Here is a 24,231-nt window from a genome sequence, read left to right on the forward strand (position 1 = left end):
ATCAAGTTTCTCAAACACAAACGACTAGTGCTAGTCAAAGTCAAATGGGATTCAAAGAGAGGGCCAGAATACACTTGGGAGTTAGAATCAGAAATGAAGCGAAAATACCCTCATCTATTCCAATAAATCTCAAGGAAGAGATTTTTCTTAAGGTAGGGAGGATGTAACAACTCTCATAAAAAAAATCCTAATTATTAATTTAATTAGTCAATAAGAAAACCCTAAATTGAGACACCCAAGTGATTCTGCATAAACCCTAAAATTTTCAGAACAATCGGAAGCATGATCAGGGCCCCTAAAACTCAGGGGGGGATAAACCCTAGTGATAATTATCAATAAAATTCGTTGTCCAAATTGAATTTCGTTTAAGAGTTGAGTCAGCAAGGCTAGTCCCGAACCCAGCTAGCCTATATAATTAGACTGCTTCCCTTACGGACCGTAAGGGAAATGGCATACGGTCCGTAAGCGTGTCCAAAAATCAGTATAAATAGCAGACATTGGCACTTGCTTTCTGAAGTTAAAACGACATAAGAATTCTCTGTGTACGTCGAATTATAGCAATAACAATCCACACCACACACTAATTTACGAAGTGCTGCCACAAAACAGGGTAATAACTCGATCGCTATTACGATTCATTTTCCGACCGATCAATATATCCAATGGATGTTTAAGTGCCGCCCACATTAGGGTTATACTTTGTCGTTCGTCGTTAATTCGATGGATATTTAAGTATCGCACTTTGTCGTTCGTTGTGAGAATTTGATCTCGTGAGTTATTGTAAATGCTGTATTGATCACTAACCCGGTTTTGTGTGCATTGTTATTTGAATTAGGTTAACAAGGCTAATCCATATTTGTCCGTGTTAAATCTGCAATGTGAGTCATTCTCTTTTTATCAAATTATTTTCAGAAGCATGTTTTCAAAAGTTATAATTACAGTGATTAAGTTTATGTAATCACCAAGTTACAGCCAGTATGTGGGGTTTTGTATACATTACTGTGTTTTATCACTTTAGGTGGGCGAACCTAAATTAAGTGATATTCGTCACTATTGGGGCAGCCAATAGTGGTATGACCATAGTCACAGATCCGGTCGAGTGACAAATACTGTGGGTAGTTGGTAGATATCAGAAACATTGTAATCTCTCTTAATACTATAAATTATAATAAACGAGTCATTTTAAATAGGATGATTCACTCAGTATTTCCCGCTGACAAAATCTTTTTCAAATATGTTTCAGGTGATCTATTGTAATTCAGGAAAAATGCTGGGGAGCATTTCAAGCTTAAGAAAGTGGCTCATTATAAAATAAATAAATATGTTTTGTAAAAATAAAGATTTCTCAGTGAAATCATGTTATTGTAAATTACCGGGTTTATATCCCGAGTTGTGAAATAAAATAGTCAGGAAAAGTTTTAGCTTTAAAAAGATCCTAATGATAAACTTCCGCTGCAAAAATCAATTAAATAGATATCACGGGATTTCTGTTCCGCGGCTCCTGAAACGGGTCAAACCGGGTCGGGGCCGTGACACCATCCCCATCAAGACAAGGGACCGCAATAGTTAGCTCCTCCTTGAGATCGGTATCAGCTGAAATTTCAACCAGAGCACGAGCAAAACTACTCCTACCCCACATATCAACACACATTGAGGTGGTAAACGAATCCAAAGCTTTTGGCTCGCCAATAGTTGTTGCAATTAAACTTAACCCATCCTCCGTATATGCCGCTAGAGGAACCTCATGAAACTTAACCCAAACCTGAACCTTTTTCACTTCTCTCTTCTCAAGCTTTATCGACGGCGACCAAACTTCTAAGAACAAAGGTTGTGACCGAATAATCCATGGCCCCTTAGTAAGAACTTTTTGCATACCTGCTTGATCCGCAAACTTAAAGAAGAAGAAACCGTTAGCATTCATCATTGATTTTTGCAGTCCAAACCGCTTCCAATTATTCCTAACATAATAATCCACCACGGGATATGCAACCCGATCCCCCAGAAAATACCCATACAATGTGTTCGGAAGCTTATCATGCACAACTCTGACCGAATCCCTAGAAAGGACAACATCACACCCATCTTGTTTCTCATCAGTCGCTAAAGAACGAAAATTCACCTTCATCGCATTAGTTCCTCTAAAAGAATCAGCATATGATGCAGGTTTTACTACATTACCAGGACCTTGCTGACTACTTATACCCTGACTACTGGCACCCTGAGCAGGAACATTCACCTTCTCCACACTTTCAATATTAACCGGCTTGGACAAAGCAGCAAGCCCATCAATGACCGAAACATTATCAGAAAAATACATACCTCTCCTCGGCAACAAAGGTTTACCTTCAATGTTAGTCACGCGGAGACCAATACCTCGAACGGGGATTGATTTCGGAGTAGACCCTAACTCTTGAGATGCCAAATCATTCAGGCCGTCCGTAGCCGTCGGAGAAAAAGGATAACCATCCTGATCGCCCAAACCTCGATTCACCAAATCCGGTGGGATGTTATTCCCTTTAAAATCACGATCAATCATTGAAAGAAATACAACTCTCTCTAAAACAACGTAACAGAAACCAGCATACACACCCAGACACGTCCAAAAGCCCAGAATACGAAGAACCAGAGACAGAAAATAAAACCCTAATCCTGAAACCCTAGAGCCGAAAATCAATCCTTAACAAATTAACCCAGAGAATCAATCTAGCTAAATTAATCACAGTTAATCGCGACCAATATCAACCAGATTAATATGTCAGGATCTCAAGACGGCAACTATGGTGGCGATGAAGCAGAAAACGAAAAAAACCCTGATTTCAGGTTGATTACTATTGCTAACTAGTTCGTTATTGAGAATTGATAAACAACCTCTAATCACATACTGTTATACAAATGAATCTCAAAGAAAATTAGGGTTTCATGATGAATCAAGAAAATCGCCCAGGAGAGAGAGCTTAGGAACCCGCTATTGTTCGCTTGATGGTGGTTCTTCAAGCAGTCTCTCCCACATTTCTTGGTTTTTCTTGATTTCTTCAAGAATCTTCCCCTGCACATCAAGAATCAGATGAGAAGAGGTGACATTGGTGCTTATTTCTGTCAACGTGCGAGTTGACAATAGTTCTTTTATTGCAATGTTTTTTATTTTTTCTGAATCTTCAGATGCCATTTTTGTTGGTCTGTTGTGTGTTTTTTCGTGTTCTGTGTCTTAATATGGAAGGTAGTTATATCTAGGTTTTTTATATTAAAATAGTTAATTTATTAAGTAGGTAGGGTGGTAAGTTCAGTAGTATTTATGGTAAAATTGATCATTACATGTCATATTACAGTCACATCGGTAATAAATTCATTTTTATATAAAATAGTTAATTTTTATTTATTTTAGTTATTAATTCATATTTTTTTTTTTGCATTTTATGACAAATTTACAGGAAAGTATTAGCAGCATTTTTTTTTCAAAATCGCATATGATTCGAAAACGAATTCGCAAACTATAAGAAATCTTAAACATTATTAACTTTTTTGTTGATATCGCATGTGTATAAATCATGAATTCGCAAACTATAAGAGATGATCAAACATTATTAACTTTCTTGAAATCGCATGTGTATAAGTCATGAATTCGCACACTATAAGACATTTTAAACATTATTTCTTTTTTTTTAAATCGCATGTTATAATATGCGATTTCGCACACTTTACGAAAACACAACCTTTCTTTTTATCTGCAATGTTTTTTCGCACGTTTTATATGTATTTCGCATATTTTTATAATTTTCATCCTGCATCATCTTCTTCGATAGACGGTTTATCGATTTGTTGTTTGCCTGAACTTACAAAATCAGCAGATAATGAAATCGCAGAAGGAGTTGGTGAATAAGAATAGATCGATTTTTGATTACTTGTTGGATTTTCGAATACGATTTTGAATAAGAATAGATCGATTGTGAGTTTTTTTTTGCTGATTATCAGGGGTTTTTGATTTCGTAATGGACGATTTTAACCTTGGCGGTTTCATATATATATTTTAATTTGATTAATTTAATAGTTAAGCAGGGGGTTTAAATGAGATGATCTGACGGTTGTGGTTATAGCGTACATAATGTACGATTACGCATATTGTATGATAACCGGCATATATATATATATAGGGAGAAGATCATGCGAAAACCACCTCTTATTGTGAGAACCGCGAGAACCAATGTGAACACACCAAAAATGCCTAAAAATAGCTAAAAATCACACAAAAAAAAAATTTTTGAATTTTTTAATATTTTTTATAAAAAATCGCTACTTTTCGAAGCCAAAAAAAAAATTTTTTTGGCTTCTAAAAGTAGCGATTTTAACATAAAAAATTCAAAAAAAAATTCAAAAAAAAATTTTTAGATTTTTTTTGATTTTTTTAGATTTTTTTTAGATTTTTTTAGATTTTTTGGGGGTTTAGTTTTTAGCATTTTAGCTTTGGGGGGTTTAGGTTTTTGGGGGGTGGGGGAGGGGGGTTTAGGTTTTTTTTTTTTTTTTTTTTTGGGGGGGGGGGTTAGGTTTTTTTTGGGTGGGGAGGTTTAGGTTTTGGGGGGGTGGGGGTTAGGGTTTTTTAGGTTTTTTTAGGTTTTTTTAGCTATTTTAGGTTGTGTTCACATTGGTTCTCAAGGTTCTCACAATAAGGGTGGTTCTCGCATGAGCCCCTCCCTATATATATATATAGGGGGCTGCTAGAATAAGAACCACCCCGAGTTGTAAGAACCGCGAGAACTACACCCCACGGAGCGCCGTTCGCCATGATTTTTTTTTACAAGTAGATGTGTGTATTATAAACACAGCCGTAAAAAATCATGGCGAACGGCGCTCCGTGGGGTGTAGTTTTTTACACCACAAGTTTGGTGTTTTTTAATTTTTTTTCTTTTTTCTTTTTTTTTCACCAAACTTGTGGGGTAAAAAACTACACCCCACGGAGCGCCGTTCGCCATGATTTTTTACAGCTGTGTTTATAATAGACACATCTACTTGTAAAAAAAATCATGGCGAACGGCGCTCCGTGGGGTGTAGTTCTCGCGGTTCTTACAACTCGGGTGGTTCTCATTCTAGCGGCTCCCTATATATATATATATATATATAGGGAGAAGATCATGCGAGAACCACCTCTTATTGTGAGAACCGCGAGAACCAATGTGAACACACCAAAAATAGCTAAAAATCACACAAATTTTTTTTTAATATTTTTTATATAAAAATCGCTACTTTTCGAAGCCAAAATATTTTTTTTTTTTTTTAAAAAAAATTTGGCCACTAAAAGTAACGATTTGAGCATAAAAAATATTAAAAAAAAATTAGATTTTTTTTTAGATTTTTTTAGGTTTTTTGGGGGTTTATTTTTTAGCATTTTAGCTGGGGGGGGGGGGGGTTAGGTTTTTGGGGGGAAGGTTTTTAGGGCATTTAGCTTTAGGGGGGGGGTTAGCTTGGGGGGGGGGGTTTGAGGGGGGGGGTGGGGGTTAGTTTTTTTAGGTTATTTTTAGCTATTTTAGGTTGTGTTCACATTGGTTCTCAAGGTTCTCACAATAAGGGTGGTTCTCGCATGAGCCCCTCCCTATATATATATATATATATATATATATATATATATACACACACAGTGGAGAGTTCAAATGAGAAGAAAAATTTTGTAAGAATAAAAAGAATAAGTTTTAAACCAATAGAAATACTCCATTTTAGTTCATTTAATATGTGTATTTAATGTTATTAATAAGGGCATATAGGTAAATTTCTAATTGTAATTAATTAGCTAACTAATTAAAATTGTAACATACTTTTAAATGTACCTTTTCAAGATAAAATAATTTAGGATAAAGGAAAATTTTTGACATGTGTAGGATAAATTTTAGTATGTGTAGGATAATTTCTTAAATGTATATGATAAATTTAGCTATGCGTAGGGTAAATTTCGGTAAGTGTAAGATATATGTAGGATAAATTTTGAAATGTGTAGGATAAAATGTTTTTTGCTTTATTAATGAGAGCTAACATAATTAATGAAAGGAGTTATAAGCTATTTAATATTTTACTATTATGTCATTTCTTCTTTTTCTTCTCATATTAAATTTCTTCTCAAATGAACGTTCCCCTACGGGAAGGATCCACAAAAAAGTAGATTTTGCCTAAGTAGCCTAAGAAGGATTGTGATGATGACATGTGGCATTCCTAATAAATAGGAATGAAGGGCATTTTGGACCTATTAAATAGGAGTGAAAATGACATGTGACAACCATTTTGTTTTTTTTTTAATACAACCAAAGAATGTAGTACAAAAAAATCTAACACAAAAAATCTAGTACAAAAAAATATAGCACAAAAAATCTAGTACAAAAAATATAGCACAAAAAATGTAGCACAAAAAAATCTAGCACAAAAAAATATAGCACAAAAAAATCTAGTACAAAAAATATAGCACGAAAAAATTCAGCAAAAAAATGTAGTAAAAGAAAATCCAGCACAAAAATAGAGAAAAAAAAATTTAAGACAAAAAATTCAGCACAAAAATATAGTATAAAAATTCAGTACAAAAATTGTTATACAACATAGAAATACAACACATTTTAGTGGGTTTTTTTAGTCTTCATATTTTATATAGCAATATGGTACTCAAATTAAAGATAAAAAAAGCTCGATTTTACGGTGAAATTTTTATGAAAAAATAATGTCATATAAAAAAGTTATGAACGTTTAAAAAATGGGGGTGGAATATGCATGTGCCTTGCATGTGGAGAGACAAAGTCCATAAATAGGATTTTCTTAAGATACCCTTCCACTCCTCCTTTCTCCTACACTTGTATCTTAACCATTGATTTGAAAAATGGATGGTTAAGATTACTTCTCATCCTACTTAGGCAAAATAAACTTTTTATTTGATCTTACCCCCTTCCCCTATATATATATATATATATATATATATATATATATATATTTTAGGTTATAACCCTGTGTACTACACGGGTTGAATAAATGAATTTTATATACCAAATAATAAAATATTATCTTTTTAAAAGCCTCCTTTATTGCACGGGTTGAAAAAATGTAATTTTATATATTAAATAATAAAATAAGTTATATCTATAAGAACCATATGTATTGTACGGGTTGAATAAATGTAATACTATATACCAAATAATAAAAAAAATATATCTTTAAAACCATATTGTATTACACGGGTTGAATAAATATAATATTGTTTACAAAATAATAAAAAAAGTTATATTTTTAAAAACCCCCGTGTATTACATGTGTTGAATAAATATGATTTTATATACCAAATAATAAAAAAAAATATATTTAAAAAAACTAATGGATTTTTTTATATTTAAAGTAGGATAAGATTGAATATTAATCTGAACTAACGGATTTTTTTATATTTAAAGTAGGATAAGATTGAATATTAATCATTATTTATTTAGTTAATATAAGATTGAAAAATCATATGATTGAATAGGTGGAAGGTTGTATGATGATAAATCGGTTAACCGTACTGAATGATAAAGATAATAGTGATTGTTGAACAAATTAATTAATCGAATTTAACAGAAACATTTGTGATGTTAAGTGGATTTTTTTTTAATTATTTGCAAGTTAATATAACCTTTGGAATTCGTATGAATTCTTATTAGATTTGATTAAATATTATTGATAATAAAAATTTGTGTTAGATTAGATTTTAGATTTGATTAAATATTATTAATAATAAAAATTTATATTAATTTAGATTAAATATTTTTATTATTATTAGTATTATTAATAATTGAGTGAATTTCAAGAATTGTCCTTTATCTTTATACTCATTTTCAGGCGCTGTCCTTTATGTTTAAAATTGACGAGTTTTGTACTTTATGTTTTCAAATCATACACGTTTTGTCCTTTAGCCCTAACCCAGTTAAAGTTTTCTGTCAAATCTGGTCATGTGCAATGCACATGAGGGTAAAATTGTCTTTTCACCCTATTATTTAAAAATACATATAAAAGAAAAAAATATTATATATCATAACAAAAACCCTCTTCTTCCCCAAATAAATCCCATTTCAAAACCCTAATTTCTCTCTAACAACCTGCAACATGACTGCCAGATGTTGAATTCATGACTGCCAGATCTTGAATTCATTGAGTTACTCTTGATTCCGATGGGGTTTTTACTCAATACTTCTACCCCAAGAATTCCACGGAGGCTACAAGCTCGGAAATTACATGGTTTGTGCCAGAAGACATATGTAGGAGTACAGATAGCAAAGCTTGTGGGCTAAACGGTGTTTGCATTCTTGATAACAATAGACCAAAATGTGAATACCCACAAGGATTCTCATTGGTTGATCCCAATACTCCAAATGGTGACTGCAAGCCTAATTTTACTCCGAGCTGTTAATATTCTTTGAAACCAATACTCCAATGTTGATAAGATACTGTTAATATTCTTTGAAATCAAAACTCTATACAATCAAGAAGTGAAATAAAATGATGAACAAATTAATTAGCATCTGTGTTCTTTAGTAGCTAACAATATACTGTACAAAGGAAGTGTGTATGTGGAGTAAGATCCAAAACTCTGACCATTTCTTCTTAACATATACATGTACCCCATGATCAACAGCTCACCATAGTTTGTTGAATTGGAGGAATCACGAGTTGTACAGGCAGTCATGAATTCAAGATATGGCAGTCATGTTACATGTTGTTGGAGAGAAATTAAGGTTTTAAAATGAGATTGATTTGGGGAAGAAGAGGGTTTTTGTTATGATATATAATATTTTTTTTCTTTTATATGTATTTTTAAATAATATGGTGAAAAGACAATTTTACCCTCATGTGCATTACACATGACCAGTTTTGACAGAAAAATCTAACTTGGTTAGGGCTAAAGGACAAAACGTGTATGATTTGAAAACATAAAGTACAAGACTCGTCAATTTTAAACATAAAGGACAGCGCCTGAAAATGAGTATAAAGATAAAGGACAATTATTGAAATTCACTCTTAATAATTGTAATCAATTAAATGAGATTATGACAAGTGTCCAAAAACAGGTTTCTTTTATTATATAATAAAGTATAGATACATTACCACCTCAACCTCTATTTATAATAAAATCTAATATATAATTGTACTGCATATAACTTGCTCCAAAGTACTTTATTTGATATAAAACTCTAATTCCTAATCTTTATCTAATTCAATAATCCATCTACTAATAAGAACTATACGACTTATTTTAAAACATAATAATAATAATAATAATAATAATAATAATAATAATAATAATAAATTCGTATGAATTCTTATTAGATTTGATTAAATATTAAATATTATCCACCTTTTTAGATTCCGCTTTCCTTATAGCCTGTCCTGCTACAAACCCGCTTTTCCTTAAACCAGCTAAGGGGGAGACTCCTGTGAGATCCACACAAGCATGTTTCCCTCCGCAGTTGCTCATCAACAGGGGGCCAGGGGTTTGTCTTTAATAGGCTAGGGTTTGTTATTCAGAAAGGGGTAGCGGCGCAACTTGTTGCTCGCTTACCTGCGATATTGATGTAACTCGGCCAGTATTTTATATATAAATAAAATAAAATAAATTTTGTAAAAAAATTAGATTTTAGATTTAATTAAATATTATTAATAATAAAAATTTGTATTAATTTAGATTAAATATTATTATTAGTAGTATTATTAATAATTTTAATCAATTAAATGAGAGAATGACAAGTGTCCCAAAACAGGTTTCTTTTATTATATATTATATATATATATATATATATATATATATATATATATATATATATATATATATATATATATATATATATAATTATGCAAATAATGCTACTAGGGAGCCGCTAAAATGAAAACCACTCCTAGTTGTAAGAACCATGAGAACCCGTCTCCACCAATCAGGTTTTGACAACAGAAAGGGTAATTTGGTCATTTACCCCAATTGTCATATCCTTCATCTCTCCTCATTAAATACTATCCAGCTTTTTCTAAAATGTCACATTCTATTTAATCCTCACTTTTGTCTCTCTCTCTCTCCTCATTTCTCATTTTTTGAATGTCAAAAAGAAAGTCTGATGAAGAACTTCCTTCATCTTCATCCTCATTTTGAATGTCAAAAGCAAACATCATCCCATCTCTCTTTCGATGACATCCAGCCCAACCTCACACCCACCGCCACATCGCAACCACAACCCCCCATCCCCGTTACACGTTGAAGAACCACCACCACCACCGGCGATGTAGAGGCAAATGAGCAGCGCCGCCGTGAGCGGCGGAGGTCCTGGTCCCCTACCGACAAGTTGATGCCGATGGCCCCAAATAGAGGCTGAACGCGGTGGTGGGGCGGGGGTTTGGTGGGAGTTGTGCAGAGCCGGAAGGGCGGTGGTGGTTTGTGGGGAAACCGGTGGGGGTTTTTGTGCAGAGATCGGTGATGGTGGTGGTTAGTTCTTCGTAGATCTGTACTTCTTGACATTTTGTCACCACTTGTTGATGGTTGATTCCGTTGAATCTGGTAATTTCACCTTTGTGTTTTTGACTTTTCTTGATGGTTTGTTTTTATGATGATGTTCATGTGTTTGTTTGGTAAGTGTTTTTTGTGGGGTTTGATTTTAATGAATCTGGTGCTTTTTGAATCTATTGAATCTTTGAATCTTAGCAAGACTGTTGAAGCGGTTTAATGATGTTCATGGGTGCTTTTGAAATGTTTGAATCTGTTGAATCTTTTGTGTTTTTGCTGCAGGTTTGACTCTGTTGAATATGGTTTTGAATCTTGGGGGTTTGACTTTTTGGTTTGATTCTGTTGAATCTGGGCTTGAATGTTGTTCATGTTTGAATCTGGGTATTCATGATGTTATTGGGACCTTGTTTTGATCCTTTTGAATATGCGTTTGAATGATATTCTGTTTTTGAATGTTTGTTCATGTTGAATCTGGGGTTTGAATGTTGTTCATGTTGAATCTGGTGGCTTTTGGAATCGGCGGTGATGATGCAAAAAAAAGGACGATGGCGCGGCAAGGATGGTGGAGGGTAGGTTTTTGAACCCGCAACCCCACTTTGCAGCCTCTGATGTTCGGAAAATCTGAGCCAAAACTTTTTTTTTCCAGAATCCCCTCGTTCTTTTTTATTTTTGTTTTGTTGGGTTTTTTATATTTTTTTTGAGGCGTCGATGATGATAGCAAACTGAAGAAACACTAGATAAATGGTCGGAACCGAAGTATCTAGGGGGTTTGAATCTGCATAAAGGGTTAGTTCTCTCTCGATTGATTCAGTTGCTACCGAGCTTCTTCTCCAGTGATTCTGCAAAACAGAGCATCGTTAGCCTCGTCAAGGGGAGAAGAGGGTTCTCTCCTTGACCCGACTCCGGTGTGAGAATAAGTATTGGTAATGGAGAAGATAAAGTATTTGAGAAGTGAATGTGATCTGAGTTTATACCTGAATAGTTCTCCTATTTATAACCGGGAGTTTGGGAGGGAAAATCTGTTATTGAAAAGATAACGGAAGATGCTAACATCGTAGCGGTTACATTTCCTTCCGTTAAGTTCTTTTAACTCCACGTCAAGTTGCCTTGATCCGATGTGAATGCACACGGATCGTGACTTGATCTATGGTTGGGGATTTGCCACGTGGAAAGTGACTTATGTGGAGATCATTCTCCAATTACATGTTATCGTTGTGATTTCATGAACGTATGTGATAATGACACGTGTCCAGACGGTTATAACCGTCTGAGTGGTGCACGATCATATTCTTTCTAGAAGATTACTGCTGTAATCTGGTGTGACACCTTATTGTGTGTACACAGCTGATAAAATCCCAAGTCTGGGTAAAATGATATCCAAGTTTGGATATTTGGGCGGGAGTATTGATCTCAGGGTTTTAACCCTTGCTAAATGGAAGGCGGCGCAAGGATTTTATGCTTTCCTTTGGGCACGCGACTATCGCTTGTTGATTTCTTCCTCCTTTCTGTAAGACCAATGCGCCGTCGCGCAAGGTTAAAAGGTTGAACGGCCAGTTGGTGGTATGGTCTCGAATCCTTTTTATGAGGTTTTTGGGACCTTACCCCTTCAAGTCCCCCCAGTCTAGTGTTGTACTTATGCAAATAAGTGGAGCACTGGACTTAGGAGAGAGAAATGTCTTTTGGGCGCGAAAAAATAAGAAATCTTCTGTGAGAAGATTTTAATTTTGTTTTGAAGATTTTGGAAATCTTTTGACTTTAGGGGATGGTACAGTTAGGACTGTAGAACAGGCTGACACTGTCAGGTATGAGCTGCTATTCGTGTTTTTCACGCGCGCGTGCAGACGCGTGTGTACTTTTTCTGCTGTTTTGGGGAACTGTGATACTCGGAAAAATCGCTGTGACGGTTACCGAAGCTATTTATTGCGATAAGTATATAACGTTTGGGTAACCTCTTAGTGCCATCATTGTTTTGTTGAAAACTTTTCCCCTTCCTTTCTTTAATTGAAAATCCCCTATTCTCCTTCTCATGTCAACCGGAGAACATCAAGAAGGTCTTGCTGAAGAGATGTCAACTGAACTTCCACCGTTGAAGTGGTCGAGAGCGTCTTTTGACGGTTTAGTTCAGAATTTCAAATTTCCAGAGAGCTGGGGTGCTCTGTTCCCTGAAGAGGGGCAGATGACAGCAGACGCTCCGGCCGGGTATATTACCCTCTTTTGGGATTTTTTCTGTGATGGCAACTTTCGTTTGCCTGTAACAAAGTTTTTTCTTGAAATTCTTGAGTTTTACAGTATTCATCTTTCTCAACTGCATCCTATTGGCATGGTTAGGGTCCGACATTTTGAGTTTGTGTGTCGGACCATGCATATTGAGCCAACCGTTCCTCGATTTAGGGTTTTTTATCAAATGCATTGTACCCAAGGGTTCTATTCATTTGTTCAGAGAGCCACTGCAAAGAAAATTTTGCTTCATCCCCCAAAATCTTTCCATGGTTGGAAGCAAAAATTCTTCTTTATTAAGGCCGGAGTGATTCCGGTAAGAATGGTTTTAAGGGGAAAGGAAGATGTTCCTGTTGAAACGCTCCGGACCCCTTCTGATGAAACTTGGTACCAATATTTGAAGGAAATTCCTAACATTATTTTGCCGGAAAAAGCCCTTGTTGGAGCTGGTATGAGTTTGAACTGGAGGATGGACCGGGACGACAAGCCTGTGTATACAGAGGGAGGCCATGGTATGATTTGAGCATGTTCCCCTGTTCTTTATTATTATTATTATTATTTTTTTTTGAGCATGTTCCCCTTTTCTTGCAGTTTTTTCGTTGTATGTTGTTGCATATAAGAGAGAAGGGGGAAAGATGGGTACCATTAAGAAAAAGCCTGATGAAGAGCTTTGGTACCATCGTATTGCGAGGAATTTTGCTCTTCCGCGGGACGCGGATTTGGCTGAACAGCCTGCTGTTGGTGCGGGTAAGATTGTGCATACTGTTTGTTTTTTCTTGTTGTTTGCACGTTTGAGTGAATTGCTCTTTGCGCTTTATAGGTGAGTTGTCAAGTTTGGGCATAGGCCCTGAGAAGAAAAGACGTGCGACAACTAGTAATATTGCGCCAAAAAAGAGTGATGCTGAGAAGACTCAATCTTCTAAAGCTAAGAATGTTGGGGAGAAGAAAGGTATGCGCCATTCTTCTGACAAGTGTGATTATGTGGTGGTTTTGATACTTTGGAGGGTCTTGCGCCTGCAGTTACTATTAGGCGACCTAAACCAGAACCGAAAGATTCTGCTGATATCCCTCCATCCAACCCAGATGATCTGATTGATTTGGAATCTAGCCCTGAGCATTTGGTGCAAAGGGGAGCAAGCAAGAGAAAACAAACTGATACTGACGCGGAGGGTCAACCTCCTAAGAAGGTTCAGAAAAAGAAAATTACCCGAAGAGGGAATCTTGATGCTTTTGTTACGGAATATGTTCCTGGTAAGTAGCATCTTCCCTTATTTCCTTTTTATGGATTAGATCCTTACGGATTTTTATTTTTACAGCAGCTCCTGTTGCTCCAATTCCCACGAACTTGCGATCCGTGGTGAATGAAGAACTTCCTTCTACCCCTCCGCATGCTTCTGCGGCTGACCAGTTGAACCCTACAGAGGGTGCAGATGATGATGTAGAGAAGACTGTTGAAACTGAGAGGCCTGCTGATGCTGGCCTAGGTATGGTGAATGATGCTGATAATCCTTCGGCCCCTGAGGTGATTGCTCAAGACCAGGGGGAGGGGCAACTGAGAAAACTCCTACTCCTTCTCCTTCAGACACTATGCCGGAGCATGCTGAGAGGGCGACGGTTGAAGAGCAAGATTCGTCTGCCGGTGTTAGTAAATAATCTCCCATCCGCCCAGAGGAAACTTTGGGAGATTATTACTACTGGACCTATTCAGAGAAGGATGTTGCTGACCTTCACGCCCCCGTTTGGAATTTGAAGAAGGGGGATACTTTCGCGGACTGGCATGTGTGCCAAGATTGGTTGCAGGGAATACTTCCACCTGGGGAGATCAAATTTCAGGAAGACCGGTCTTATGAGCAGGCCTACCAGTCTTATGTTGCTGAGACTGCTTCTCATGTCTCTACCACCCACCGTATTGTTCGTGAGTGGTATAGTATGCATAAAGAGCAGAAATCTTTTGTGGCGGCTCAGAAGAAATTTTCCAGCGATGAGAGACGTCTGGCTCAATTGATGGCTAAATTAAAAGATGATCAAGCCATGTTCGAGGCTGAGCGCAAGACTGAGGAATGGTCTATTGCTGGTTGGAAAAGAAAGGCAGAAGCTGAAGCTGCTCTCCTTTCCGAGGAACGTAAGAATTGGAGGAAGATTTGCGAAAAAGATAATGCTGAGAAAGCAAACCTTCGCACCATTATTAGTAACCTCAAGGCTGATGTTGAAAAGCTGAAGAATCAAGATGCGGAGGTTGAAAGATTGAAGAAGGAGAAAGCGGATGCAGAGGCTGCGCTGGCGGAGGCGCGTTCTCATAGGGAACGGAGTGAGCAACGGGAGGTACAAGCTTTAACCACTCTTGCCATTAGAGATAAAGAACTAGAGGAACTTACTGCTTTGGTTTCTGACCAGGAACAACTGAAGAAAGACCTGGAGCTTGCGCGTTCCGACTATACTGAAACCTCCCGCCGTTTGACTGAGGTTGAAGAAAAACTGGAAAATTCAGAAACGGCGCGGGTCACAGCGGAAAGCGAGCTAGAGCCTTTAAAGAATGATATGGCCTGGTTGAAAGATCACAGAATTGCTTGTGTAAGTTCCTTTCCTTTTTTTATTGTGAAATCATGTATACGCTTGCTTTGCTCTTTTTTTACCAATTTCGCTTGATTTCATAGGTTGCTGAATCTGTATTAAACTCTAAAGAACTGGATAAAACTGTTGCTGAATTGGTGGTTGCTGGACGGCGGGATGGGTATGCGCAAGGTTACGCAGAATGTTCCCATCATGTGAATGACGCGCTGAAGGTTAGCTGGGATGATAGCAAGGCTGCTACTTTTGGCGTGAATACTGCCGCTGCGCTTGCTTCCATGAAGACAGAGTTTAATAACTTGCAACTTCCAATCATGGAGTTGATAAATGTGGCGCTGCAATCGGATGATCACGTAGCGCAGCTTAAGGAAATCTTTCCGGATGAGGGTGAAGATTTAGTGTAGGATGTAATTGTTTTGAACAATTTGTTTTTCGTGGGATGTAAATCCTTGTTTTGTTGTGCTGTTGCGCAAAAATTCGAAATACTGCTGTGTTTGAATCTTTTCAGGGCGTATTTGTACGCTGAAGGTAATATGTTTCTATTTGTTTAAATGACTTTACAATATTTTGCATGAGTACAATTGCTTTTACTTGAGTAAGGCGAATGAAGTTGGTATGAAGCTCATGTGTGAATTTTATGGTCGTTTGTGATGTGACCACTGACCGCGCATGGAGCTTATTTTTTACTACCATAATGTTTTTGCGCTTACTAAAAAGAAATTGCATGCATTTTGTAAAAAATAATAGAAACTTTGTAATTTTATTCATGGATAAAGCTCAGAGGCGTTACAAAGTCTTTAATAATTAGATGGAACTTAACTTACTCCCTGATAGTTTCACCATATTTGATGTTTTTTCTTGCGGGGAACTCTACAGAGTCCCTTAAGTCTTTGCCCGTTTGCTGGAGGTCTCTTCTCCCCGGGTAATCTGCTTAATCTCCTTGCGCATATTCTGGAGTAGATGCGTAAACTCCCCATTTTTGAGGGCTTTTTCTATTTCTGTGCGCAAGGATATGCAGTTGTTTGTGGTGTGCCCAGTGTCCTTATGATATTCGCAGTACTGCGCCAGGTCTTGACCACGTTTACTCTTCATCGGAATTGGTGGTTTGAACTGATAATCCTCAGTACTCAGAACCTCTGCCGGGGACTTTGTTAGGGGGGTCCACTGCCTTTCCCTATTTTCATGCTTGTTTTCTCTTTGAGCAGAGAGTTTGTTAATTGTTGTGCGAGCATCTTCAGAGGAACGACTTCCGGATGACTCGCGCCATGATTTTTTGAACCTTCTCTCGCCCATTGCGCTTAAATCTTGTGGGCCTGTTGTGTGGTGGTGGTGGCCTGTTTGTAGTAAGGTTTTTCTCCGTCTGCACATAAACCTTGGCCGCCGCCATTATCTTTTCCCAACTCTTGGGAAGGCCCTCTGTTCCGGATAATACTTTGACCATGTCGTCACATCTGACCGCGTACTTAAACTGAGCACGGATTAGTTGTTCGTGAACACCACCGATCTCCAACACTTCCTTATTATATCTGGTGATAAAGTCCTCCAGATTCTCGTCATCCCGACGCCATATGTTCATGACATCGGATGTATCCCGCATGGAACGCCTTTGCTGGCTGAAGTGTGTTAAGAATTTTTGGCGCAGGTCTTTCCATGACTCGATTTGCCCCGTCGGTAGGTTATCAAACCAGATTCGCGCTGGGCCAGTTAATGTTTGAACAAACAAATGACACCAAAGCGGAAGAGTCCAACCGCCAACCAACCCTGCACTAGTGAAGACTCTCAGATGATCATCGGGGTCAGTTAACCCATTGAATTTCCCGACGTTAGATGGTAATTTTGCCCTCTCCAATGGAGCCAGAGCTATCTCCAGTATAAACTTTGAGTTTTCCGCTGCTTCTGCAGGGCGGTAAACTAAGTCATAATTATGCTCTGCCTCAGGGTTGTAAACCGCTCGAGGCCTGGATTTGTTAGAGTTTGGGTGTAGTCTGTTGAATACGCTAGTGTTTGCACTCAAACGATATGTTTGATCTGATTCATCGGTGTGAGCATCCCATTGGGAACCCAACCTATCATGAACCGATTGCCTTTGACGAGGGTGTGATTCATGGTGTTGCCTCTGGTAGCCGCTTGTACCATCATAAGTTGATTCTTCTCGCTGGGAAGCATGGGCCCTAGATCCCGGCCTTCGTGATTGTGTTACGGGAGCAGTTTGAGCACACAACTGTGTGTATACTGCATTTAATGCCCCTTGTGACCGGACATACCATGATATCGGAGTTTCTCCCGGTGGTAAAATTGATTGAGCGGGATCTGTAGGAAATATCCCTGGGGTGACAGGGTCATTTGCTCCATTAGATTGAACCTCATTATCGTCTGAGGCTTCTTCTACCATCCCTTCTACTGGTAATTTGTTTCCGACATTTGGTCGAGGACCGAGTTGTCGGTGAGAAGATGAATTTTCTGCCATGTGCAAAAACAGAAAAAATGGAATGAACTGAACCGAAACGAGGTAGAAACTAGAAAAACTGAGAAAACGGTGGGCGCCAATGAAGAAACACTAGATAAATGGTCGGAACCGAAGTATCTAGGGGGTTTGAATCCGCATAAAGGGTTAGTTCTCTCTCGATTGATTCAGTTGCTACCGAGCTTCTTCTCCGGTGATTCTGCAAAACAGAGCACCGTTAGCCTCGTCAAGGGTAGAAGAGGGTTCTCTCCTTGACCCGACTCCGGTGTGAGAATAAGTATTGGTAATGGAGAAGATAAAGTATTTGAGAAGTGAATGTGATCTGAGTTTATACCTGAATAGTTCTCCTATTTATAACCGGGAGTTTAGGAGGGAAAATCTGTTATTGAAAAGATAACGGAAGATGCTAACGTCGTAGCGGTTACATTTCCTTCCGTTAAGTTCTTTTAACTCCACGTCAAGTTGCCTTGATCCGATGTGAATGCACACGGATCGTGACTTGATCTATGGTTGGGGATTTGCCACGTGGAAAGTGACTTATGCGGAGATCATTCTCCAATTACATGCTATCGTTGTGATTTCATGAATGTATGTGATAATGACACGTGTCCAGACGGTTATAACCGTCTGAGTGGTGCACGATTATATTCTTTCTAGAAGATTACTGATGTAATCTGGTGTGACACCTTATTGTGTGTACACAGCTGATAAAATCCCAAGTCTGGATAAAATGATATCCAAGTTTGGATATTTGGGCAGGAGTATTGATCTCAGGGTTTTAACCCTTGCTAAATGGAAGGCGGCGCAAGGATTTTATGCTTTCCTTTGGGCGCGCGACTATCGCTTGTTGATTTCTTCCTCCTTTCTGTAAGACCAATGCGCGGTCGCGCAAGGTTAAAAGGTTGAAAGGCCAGTTGGTGGTATGGTCTCGAATCCTTTTTATGAGGTTTTTGGGACCTTACCCCTTCACAAATTATCTGAGACACCTACCGGGTAACGATTTTTTGGGTGCGTTCGTTTTTGTGCAAAAAAGTTTTTGTAAAAGAAAAAAAAATTAAACCGTAAACTTTTTAAAGTAAACCGTAAACTTTTTTACTTAAAACGTAAAACATAAAAAGTTTTACGTAAAACGTAAAAAGTTTTACGCCAAACGTAAAACGTAAAACTTTTTACGTAAAACGTAAAACTTTTTACGTAAAAACGTAAAATGTAAAAATTTTAACGTAAAACTTATAATGTTTTAAGTAAAACGTAAAACGTAAAAAAACCGGCGCGTAAAACGTAAAAAACGTTAACGTAAAAAAACCGGCGCGTAAAACGTAAAAGAAAACGGTAGCGTAAAAAACCGGGGCGTTAAACGCAAAAAACCGGCGCGTAAAACGCAAAAAACGGTAACGTAAAAAACCGGGGCGTTAAACGCAAAAAACCGGCGCGTAAAACGTAAATAACGTTAACATAAAAAACCAGAGCGTAAAACGTAAAAAAACGTTACCGTAAAAAACCGGCGCGTAAAACGTAAAAAAACGTTAACATAAAAAACCGGCGCGTAAAACGTAAATAACGTTAACGTAAAAAACCGGGGCGTTAAACGCAAAAAACCGGCGCGTAAAACGTAAATAACGTTAACGTAAAAAACCGGAGCGTAAAACGTAAAAAAACGTTACCGTAAAAAACCGGTGCGTAAAACGTAAAAAACGTTAACGTAAAAAACCGGCGCGTAAAACGTAAATAACGTTAACGTAAAAAACCGGCGCGTAAAACGTAAAAAAACGTTAACGTAAAAAACCGGCGCGTAAAACGTAAATAACGTTAACGTAAAAAACCGGCGCGTAAAACGTTAAAAACGTTAACGTAAAAAACCGGCGCGTAAAACGTAAAAAAAACGTTAACGTAAAAAACCGGGACGTAAAACTCAAAAAACCGGTGCGTAAAACGTAAATAATGTTAACGTAAAAAACCGGCGCGTGAAAAAAAATGTTAACGTAAAAAACCGGGGCGTAAAACGTACAAACGGCGCGTAAAAAAAAACGACGCGTGAAAAAGCCGGGCGAAAAAACGGCGCGTCAAAAAACGAGGCGTGAAAAGGCCGGGCGTAAAAATCTTAAAAATTAAAAAAATTATAAAAGAAATTTGATTTCAAAAAATTGTTTAACAAAAAAAATTCTGTTTATAAATAAAAAATAATTAAGTAAAAAAACTAATTAATGAATAGGACAAAAAGGTAATTTAAAATTAATATATATAAAAAGACAAAATAGAGTGATTTTACTTAAATACCCTTTTGGATAATAATATTAAAGACATAATAAGACAAAAACTTTTAATATTAATATTAACTACTTTTAATCACATCCATCCATATAGTTGATCAAGGGCCAGAAAGTGGTTCCCATGGTTGTTACAACTAAAGGTGGTTTTCATTTTAGCGATCCCCTAATGCTACTATACAACAAATAAGCTAGTGCCGACTAAATATAATCTCGTTATGCAAACTAGTTCGTTTGTGGCAAAGATTCACGATTAAAAGTACAACAAATAAGCTAGTGCCGACTAAATATAATCTCGTTATGCAAACTAGTTCGTTTGTGGCAAAGATTCACGATTAAAAGCATTACTTTTTAAAAGATGATCAAGTCTCTGTCTCAATGAGAAGACCGCATTCAATTCTGTCAACTACTCACTCACGAAAACATAAATTACCTTAGTCCTATATTGATGCTAATTCTCACATTATTAACAGTGTTTTTTTTACAGGAAGATAAGCCACTCATTTTTAACGTTACCGCAATCCTCAAATAACCACGAAACTAACTCTTTCTATACATCAACAATAACGTCGTGCCACGTCACAACACTTAGTCCAATTTGAAATATAGTTTCACTTTTAATAAAAATATAGTACTATAACACATAAAATTTAAAAATAAAAATCACACCTTGTGTTAATTTAGGGTTGTTCACGAGCCGGCTCTGTCTTGGCTCGATTATAAACCGAGCTAAAAGTCTAAGTTCTGGCTCGACTCGGCTTGGTTTGGCTCGAACCAAAGACAATAATAAATATTTTTTTACTATATATACTCCCTCCGTCCCACTAAAAGTGTCTTATTTTGAATTATCAAAGTCTTTATTTATAAAGTTTTACTTATACTTATAAATTTTTTGTGTTATATAAAACTTCATAAAAATTATCCCGACAAAAATACTTGAAAAAACACACTTAAATCATATAACTTTCATCAAGTATTATCTAACACAAAGAAAATTATTTAAGGTCAAAGTTTATAACTAAAAATTTTGAAAATTCAAAACAGAGCACTTTTAATGGGACGGAGGGAGTAATTCATATAAAAATAAAACATATTAAACACTAAAATAATTCAAGCTAAACCGAGTCGAGCTAACAAACCATCATATAAAAATAAAACATATTAACACACTAAAATAATTCAAGCTAAACCGAGTCAAGCTAACAAGTCAGTAAAACCGAGCAGAGCTAGGCTCATTTTCTAACCTAACCGAGACAGTGTATGGCATCATAATGTATTTATTATCACCAGCTCCATCCAACATTTATTATCGTCTTGTTGCAACGCTCTTCTCGCCTCCCTCCTACAATAATCCTCATCTATAAATCAACCACCACCCCTTCCCCCCTAACCCTAACCAACCATGGTGCATCCAATCTCAGAAGCCAACGAAACCAGCCCTTTCGGAACCCTAACACCGGACCAATTCTACTCCCGCCACAACGTCTCTCACTCCTCCGACTACTTCACAAACCCTAGAGGCCTCAAACTCTTCACACAGTCATGGACTCCACTTCCACCGGCCAAAATCTCCGGCCTCATCTGCGCCGTTCACGGCTACACCGGCGAGTCCAGCTGGTTCGTCCAACTCACATGCGTTCACCTCGCAAAAGCCGGATTCGCCGTATGCGCGATCGATCATCAAGGTCACGGATTCTCTGATGGTCTTCAGCATCATATTCCGGATATTAATCCGGTGGTTGACGACTGTATTTCGTACTTTAACTCGTTTCGTGAGAAGCACGCGCCGTCGCTTCCGTCGTTTCTGTATTCTGAATCTCTCGGTGGCGCAATCGCGATTTTAATCACGCTCCGCCGTGAAGGAAAACCGTACGACGGACTTATCCTCAACGGCGCAATGTGTGGAATCAGCGACAAGTACAAACCGCCGTGGCCGTTGGAACATTTTTTGTCACTCGCAGCGATGGTGATTCCGACGTGGCGCGTGGTGCCCACGCGCGGATCGATACCGGATGTCTCGTTTAAAGTGGAGTGGAAGCGGAAGTTAGCGTTTGCGAGTCCGAGAAGGTCGGTGGCAAAGCCACGCGCCTCCACGGCGCAAGAATTGTTGAGGATTTGTAGGGAGGTGCAGAGTCGGTTTACGGAGGTGGATGTGCCGTTTCTGATTGTTCACGGTGGTGAAGATATTGTTTGTGATCCGGCGTGTGTGGAGGAGTTGTATCGACGCGCCGCTAGTAAGGATAAGACGATGAAGATATATCCAGGGATGTGGCATCAGTTGATTGGTGAACCGGATGATGACGTGGAGGTTGTCTTTGGGGATGTGGTTGAGTGGCTGAAGATTAGAGCAAGAAGGGGAGAGGATGCTTAGAACGGCGCCGTTTTGGAATTGTGTAATTGCTTGCTAATTGTGGGGTTGTAATAAGTTGGTAATGAACTAGAAATCTTTTTTCAAGTTAAAATCCTTGAGTAATGAGTGTGATTACTAGCTAAGCGTGGGTTCCACCTTCAAAAAAATACAACTTGAAATGAGCTCAAACAGTAGTCAAACTAACACTCGTTAGTTAAGTAAGCGTGGGTTTGGCTCTTCTTCTCAATAAATACGGGTAACTAGAATTGATTCTTCGCGTTACGGGGTCTCTAATTTGTTTGTTCGGTTCGTATTGTACTGTACCGGCACTTGGTATAGTAACCGGGGTGTGCTTTCTTTGTTCGGTTTGTATTGTACTGTACCGCCACTTGGTATAGTAACCGAGAAAGATATGCCCAAGAGGATACTGACACGTGATTGACATCGATCGAGACCATAAAAATAGATACCGGTGCTGTTGCTATTTGGCCAGTATTGGTTTAGTTTGTCATGGTCACGTTACTATACCAATACTCACTGTAACTTACAGTATCAACAAGGTAATTTATTGGCGGTGGCTAGGGTATATCAGACCCAATGGTGGTGGTGGTGAGATCTAAAAATGCCAACGCGTTAAATATGTTTAAAATATTTTATGAATTTAAACTTTATAGAATTGGAGTATTGAAAACAAATAGAATTAAATGTCAGGTTGGTTCATGTGGTTTGCGAATGCAGATTTGGTCTCAAGGGTTCACTAATTAGACGCTTGGTCCCAATGGTTGCAATTTTTAAACTCGGGTGGTTCTTAACACTAACATTTGTTAAATTTTCTAGTTAAATCTTTGTGAAATGACTAAATTGTCCCTTAACAATTAAAAAACAAAACAAAAAGATATGACTCAACCCTCATCTTCTTCTCCCCCATCTTTCTCTATCCCACCACCTCCACCTTCAACCAACCATCACCACCACCTCCACCTTCAACCCACAACCACCACCACCTCCACCACCGTCAACCCACCATCACTACCACTTCCTTATCTGCGGTTCGACTTATTCATCTGCTAATAAACGAAATTGAAGCTGAGAAACACCTCAATAAGCACTTCCTGGCTTACAACAAACTACTAGTTTGTAACTAACCATATCAACACTTCAATTTTAAGCACTTTAACTTATTAACATCAAACACCTACACCTACACCTACATCAAAATCATTATCTGCTAATCAACGGAACTGAAACAGCGAAACAACTCAACAAGCAATTACAGTAAACTATTAATCTGTAATTAACATATCAACACTTCATAATCAAGCACTTTAACTTATTAACATCATACACCTACACCTACATCAAAATGATTATCTGTTAATTAATGTAATTGAAACTGAAAAGAATTCAACAAGCAATTAGGGCTAAATAGACGCGTATGGCGTGAAACTGAAGAGATCGATTACATACCTTGATAGGTATTAGAACGGGAGCAGCAGACGGAGGGAAGAGCGTGGAGGAGGTGGTGTGGTGGGTTGAATGTGGAGGTGGTGGGTTAGAGAGAGATGAAGGAGAAAAAGATGAGCGGTTGGCCCATATCTTTTTGGTTTAGTTTTTATTTTTTTAATTGTTCAGAAATATTTAGTCATTTCACAAAAACATAATTGAAAAATTTAACAAAGGTCAATGTTAAGCATTACCTGAGTTTAAAATAGCAAGCACTCTGACCAAGTATGCAATTAATGAACCCTTAAGATCAAGTCTGTAATTTTGCAAACCACATTGACCAAACACACATTTAACTCAAACATATAAGATATTACAACTTTATTAGTAAATTGGAAATTAAAATACTGTATGAAATAATCTAATTGAGATGGTTCGGTGGTGT

The 24,231-nt window shown here is 37.6% G+C and overlaps 2 protein-coding genes across 6 annotated transcripts; one reads left to right on the plus strand and one right to left on the minus strand.

Annotated features, from left to right (window-relative positions):
- Window positions 1–1,381: 1,381 nt before the first annotated feature.
- Window positions 1,382–23,984, minus strand: LOC110878040. Of its 5 annotated transcripts, none has more exons than XM_022126301.2 (2): window positions 23,811–23,984; window positions 1,382–3,046 (listed from the first exon to the last, which is right to left on the minus strand). In XM_022126301.2, exon 2 carries the CDS (start codon window positions 2,534–2,536, stop codon window positions 1,466–1,468), a length of 1,071 nt encoding a protein of 356 aa, XP_021981993.1. In that variant the 5' UTR covers window positions 2,537–3,046; window positions 23,811–23,984; the 3' UTR covers window positions 1,382–1,465. The 5 variants fall into 5 exon arrangements, 2 of the variants coding, with proteins under 2 accessions (XP_021981993.1, XP_035832741.1); XM_035976848.1 differs by lacking the exon at window positions 23,811–23,984 and adding an exon at window positions 9,344–9,484; XR_004865862.1 differs by lacking the exon at window positions 1,382–3,046 and adding an exon at window positions 7,981–8,435.
- On the plus strand, window positions 21,306–22,609 carry LOC110878041 (caffeoylshikimate esterase-like). The gene has a single exon (XM_022126302.2). The coding sequence runs from the start codon at window positions 21,396–21,398 to the stop codon at window positions 22,362–22,364; it is 969 nt and encodes a 322-aa protein (XP_021981994.1). The 5' UTR covers window positions 21,306–21,395; the 3' UTR covers window positions 22,365–22,609.
- Window positions 23,985–24,231: the final 247 nt, after the last annotated feature.

The sequence above is a fragment of the Helianthus annuus genome, chromosome 9 (genome assembly GCF_002127325.2).
Source record: "Helianthus annuus cultivar XRQ/B chromosome 9, HanXRQr2.0-SUNRISE, whole genome shotgun sequence".
Lineage (NCBI taxonomy): Eukaryota > Viridiplantae > Streptophyta > Magnoliopsida > Asterales > Asteraceae > Helianthus > Helianthus annuus.

Coding starts and splice junctions, on each gene's coding strand:
- LOC110878040 (XM_022126301.2), bottom strand. CDS start 2,536: ATGATTGATCGTGATTTTAAAGGGAATAACATCCCACCGGATTTGGTG.
- LOC110878041 (XM_022126302.2), top strand. CDS start 21,396: ATGGTGCATCCAATCTCAGAAGCCAACGAAACCAGCCCTTTCGGAACC.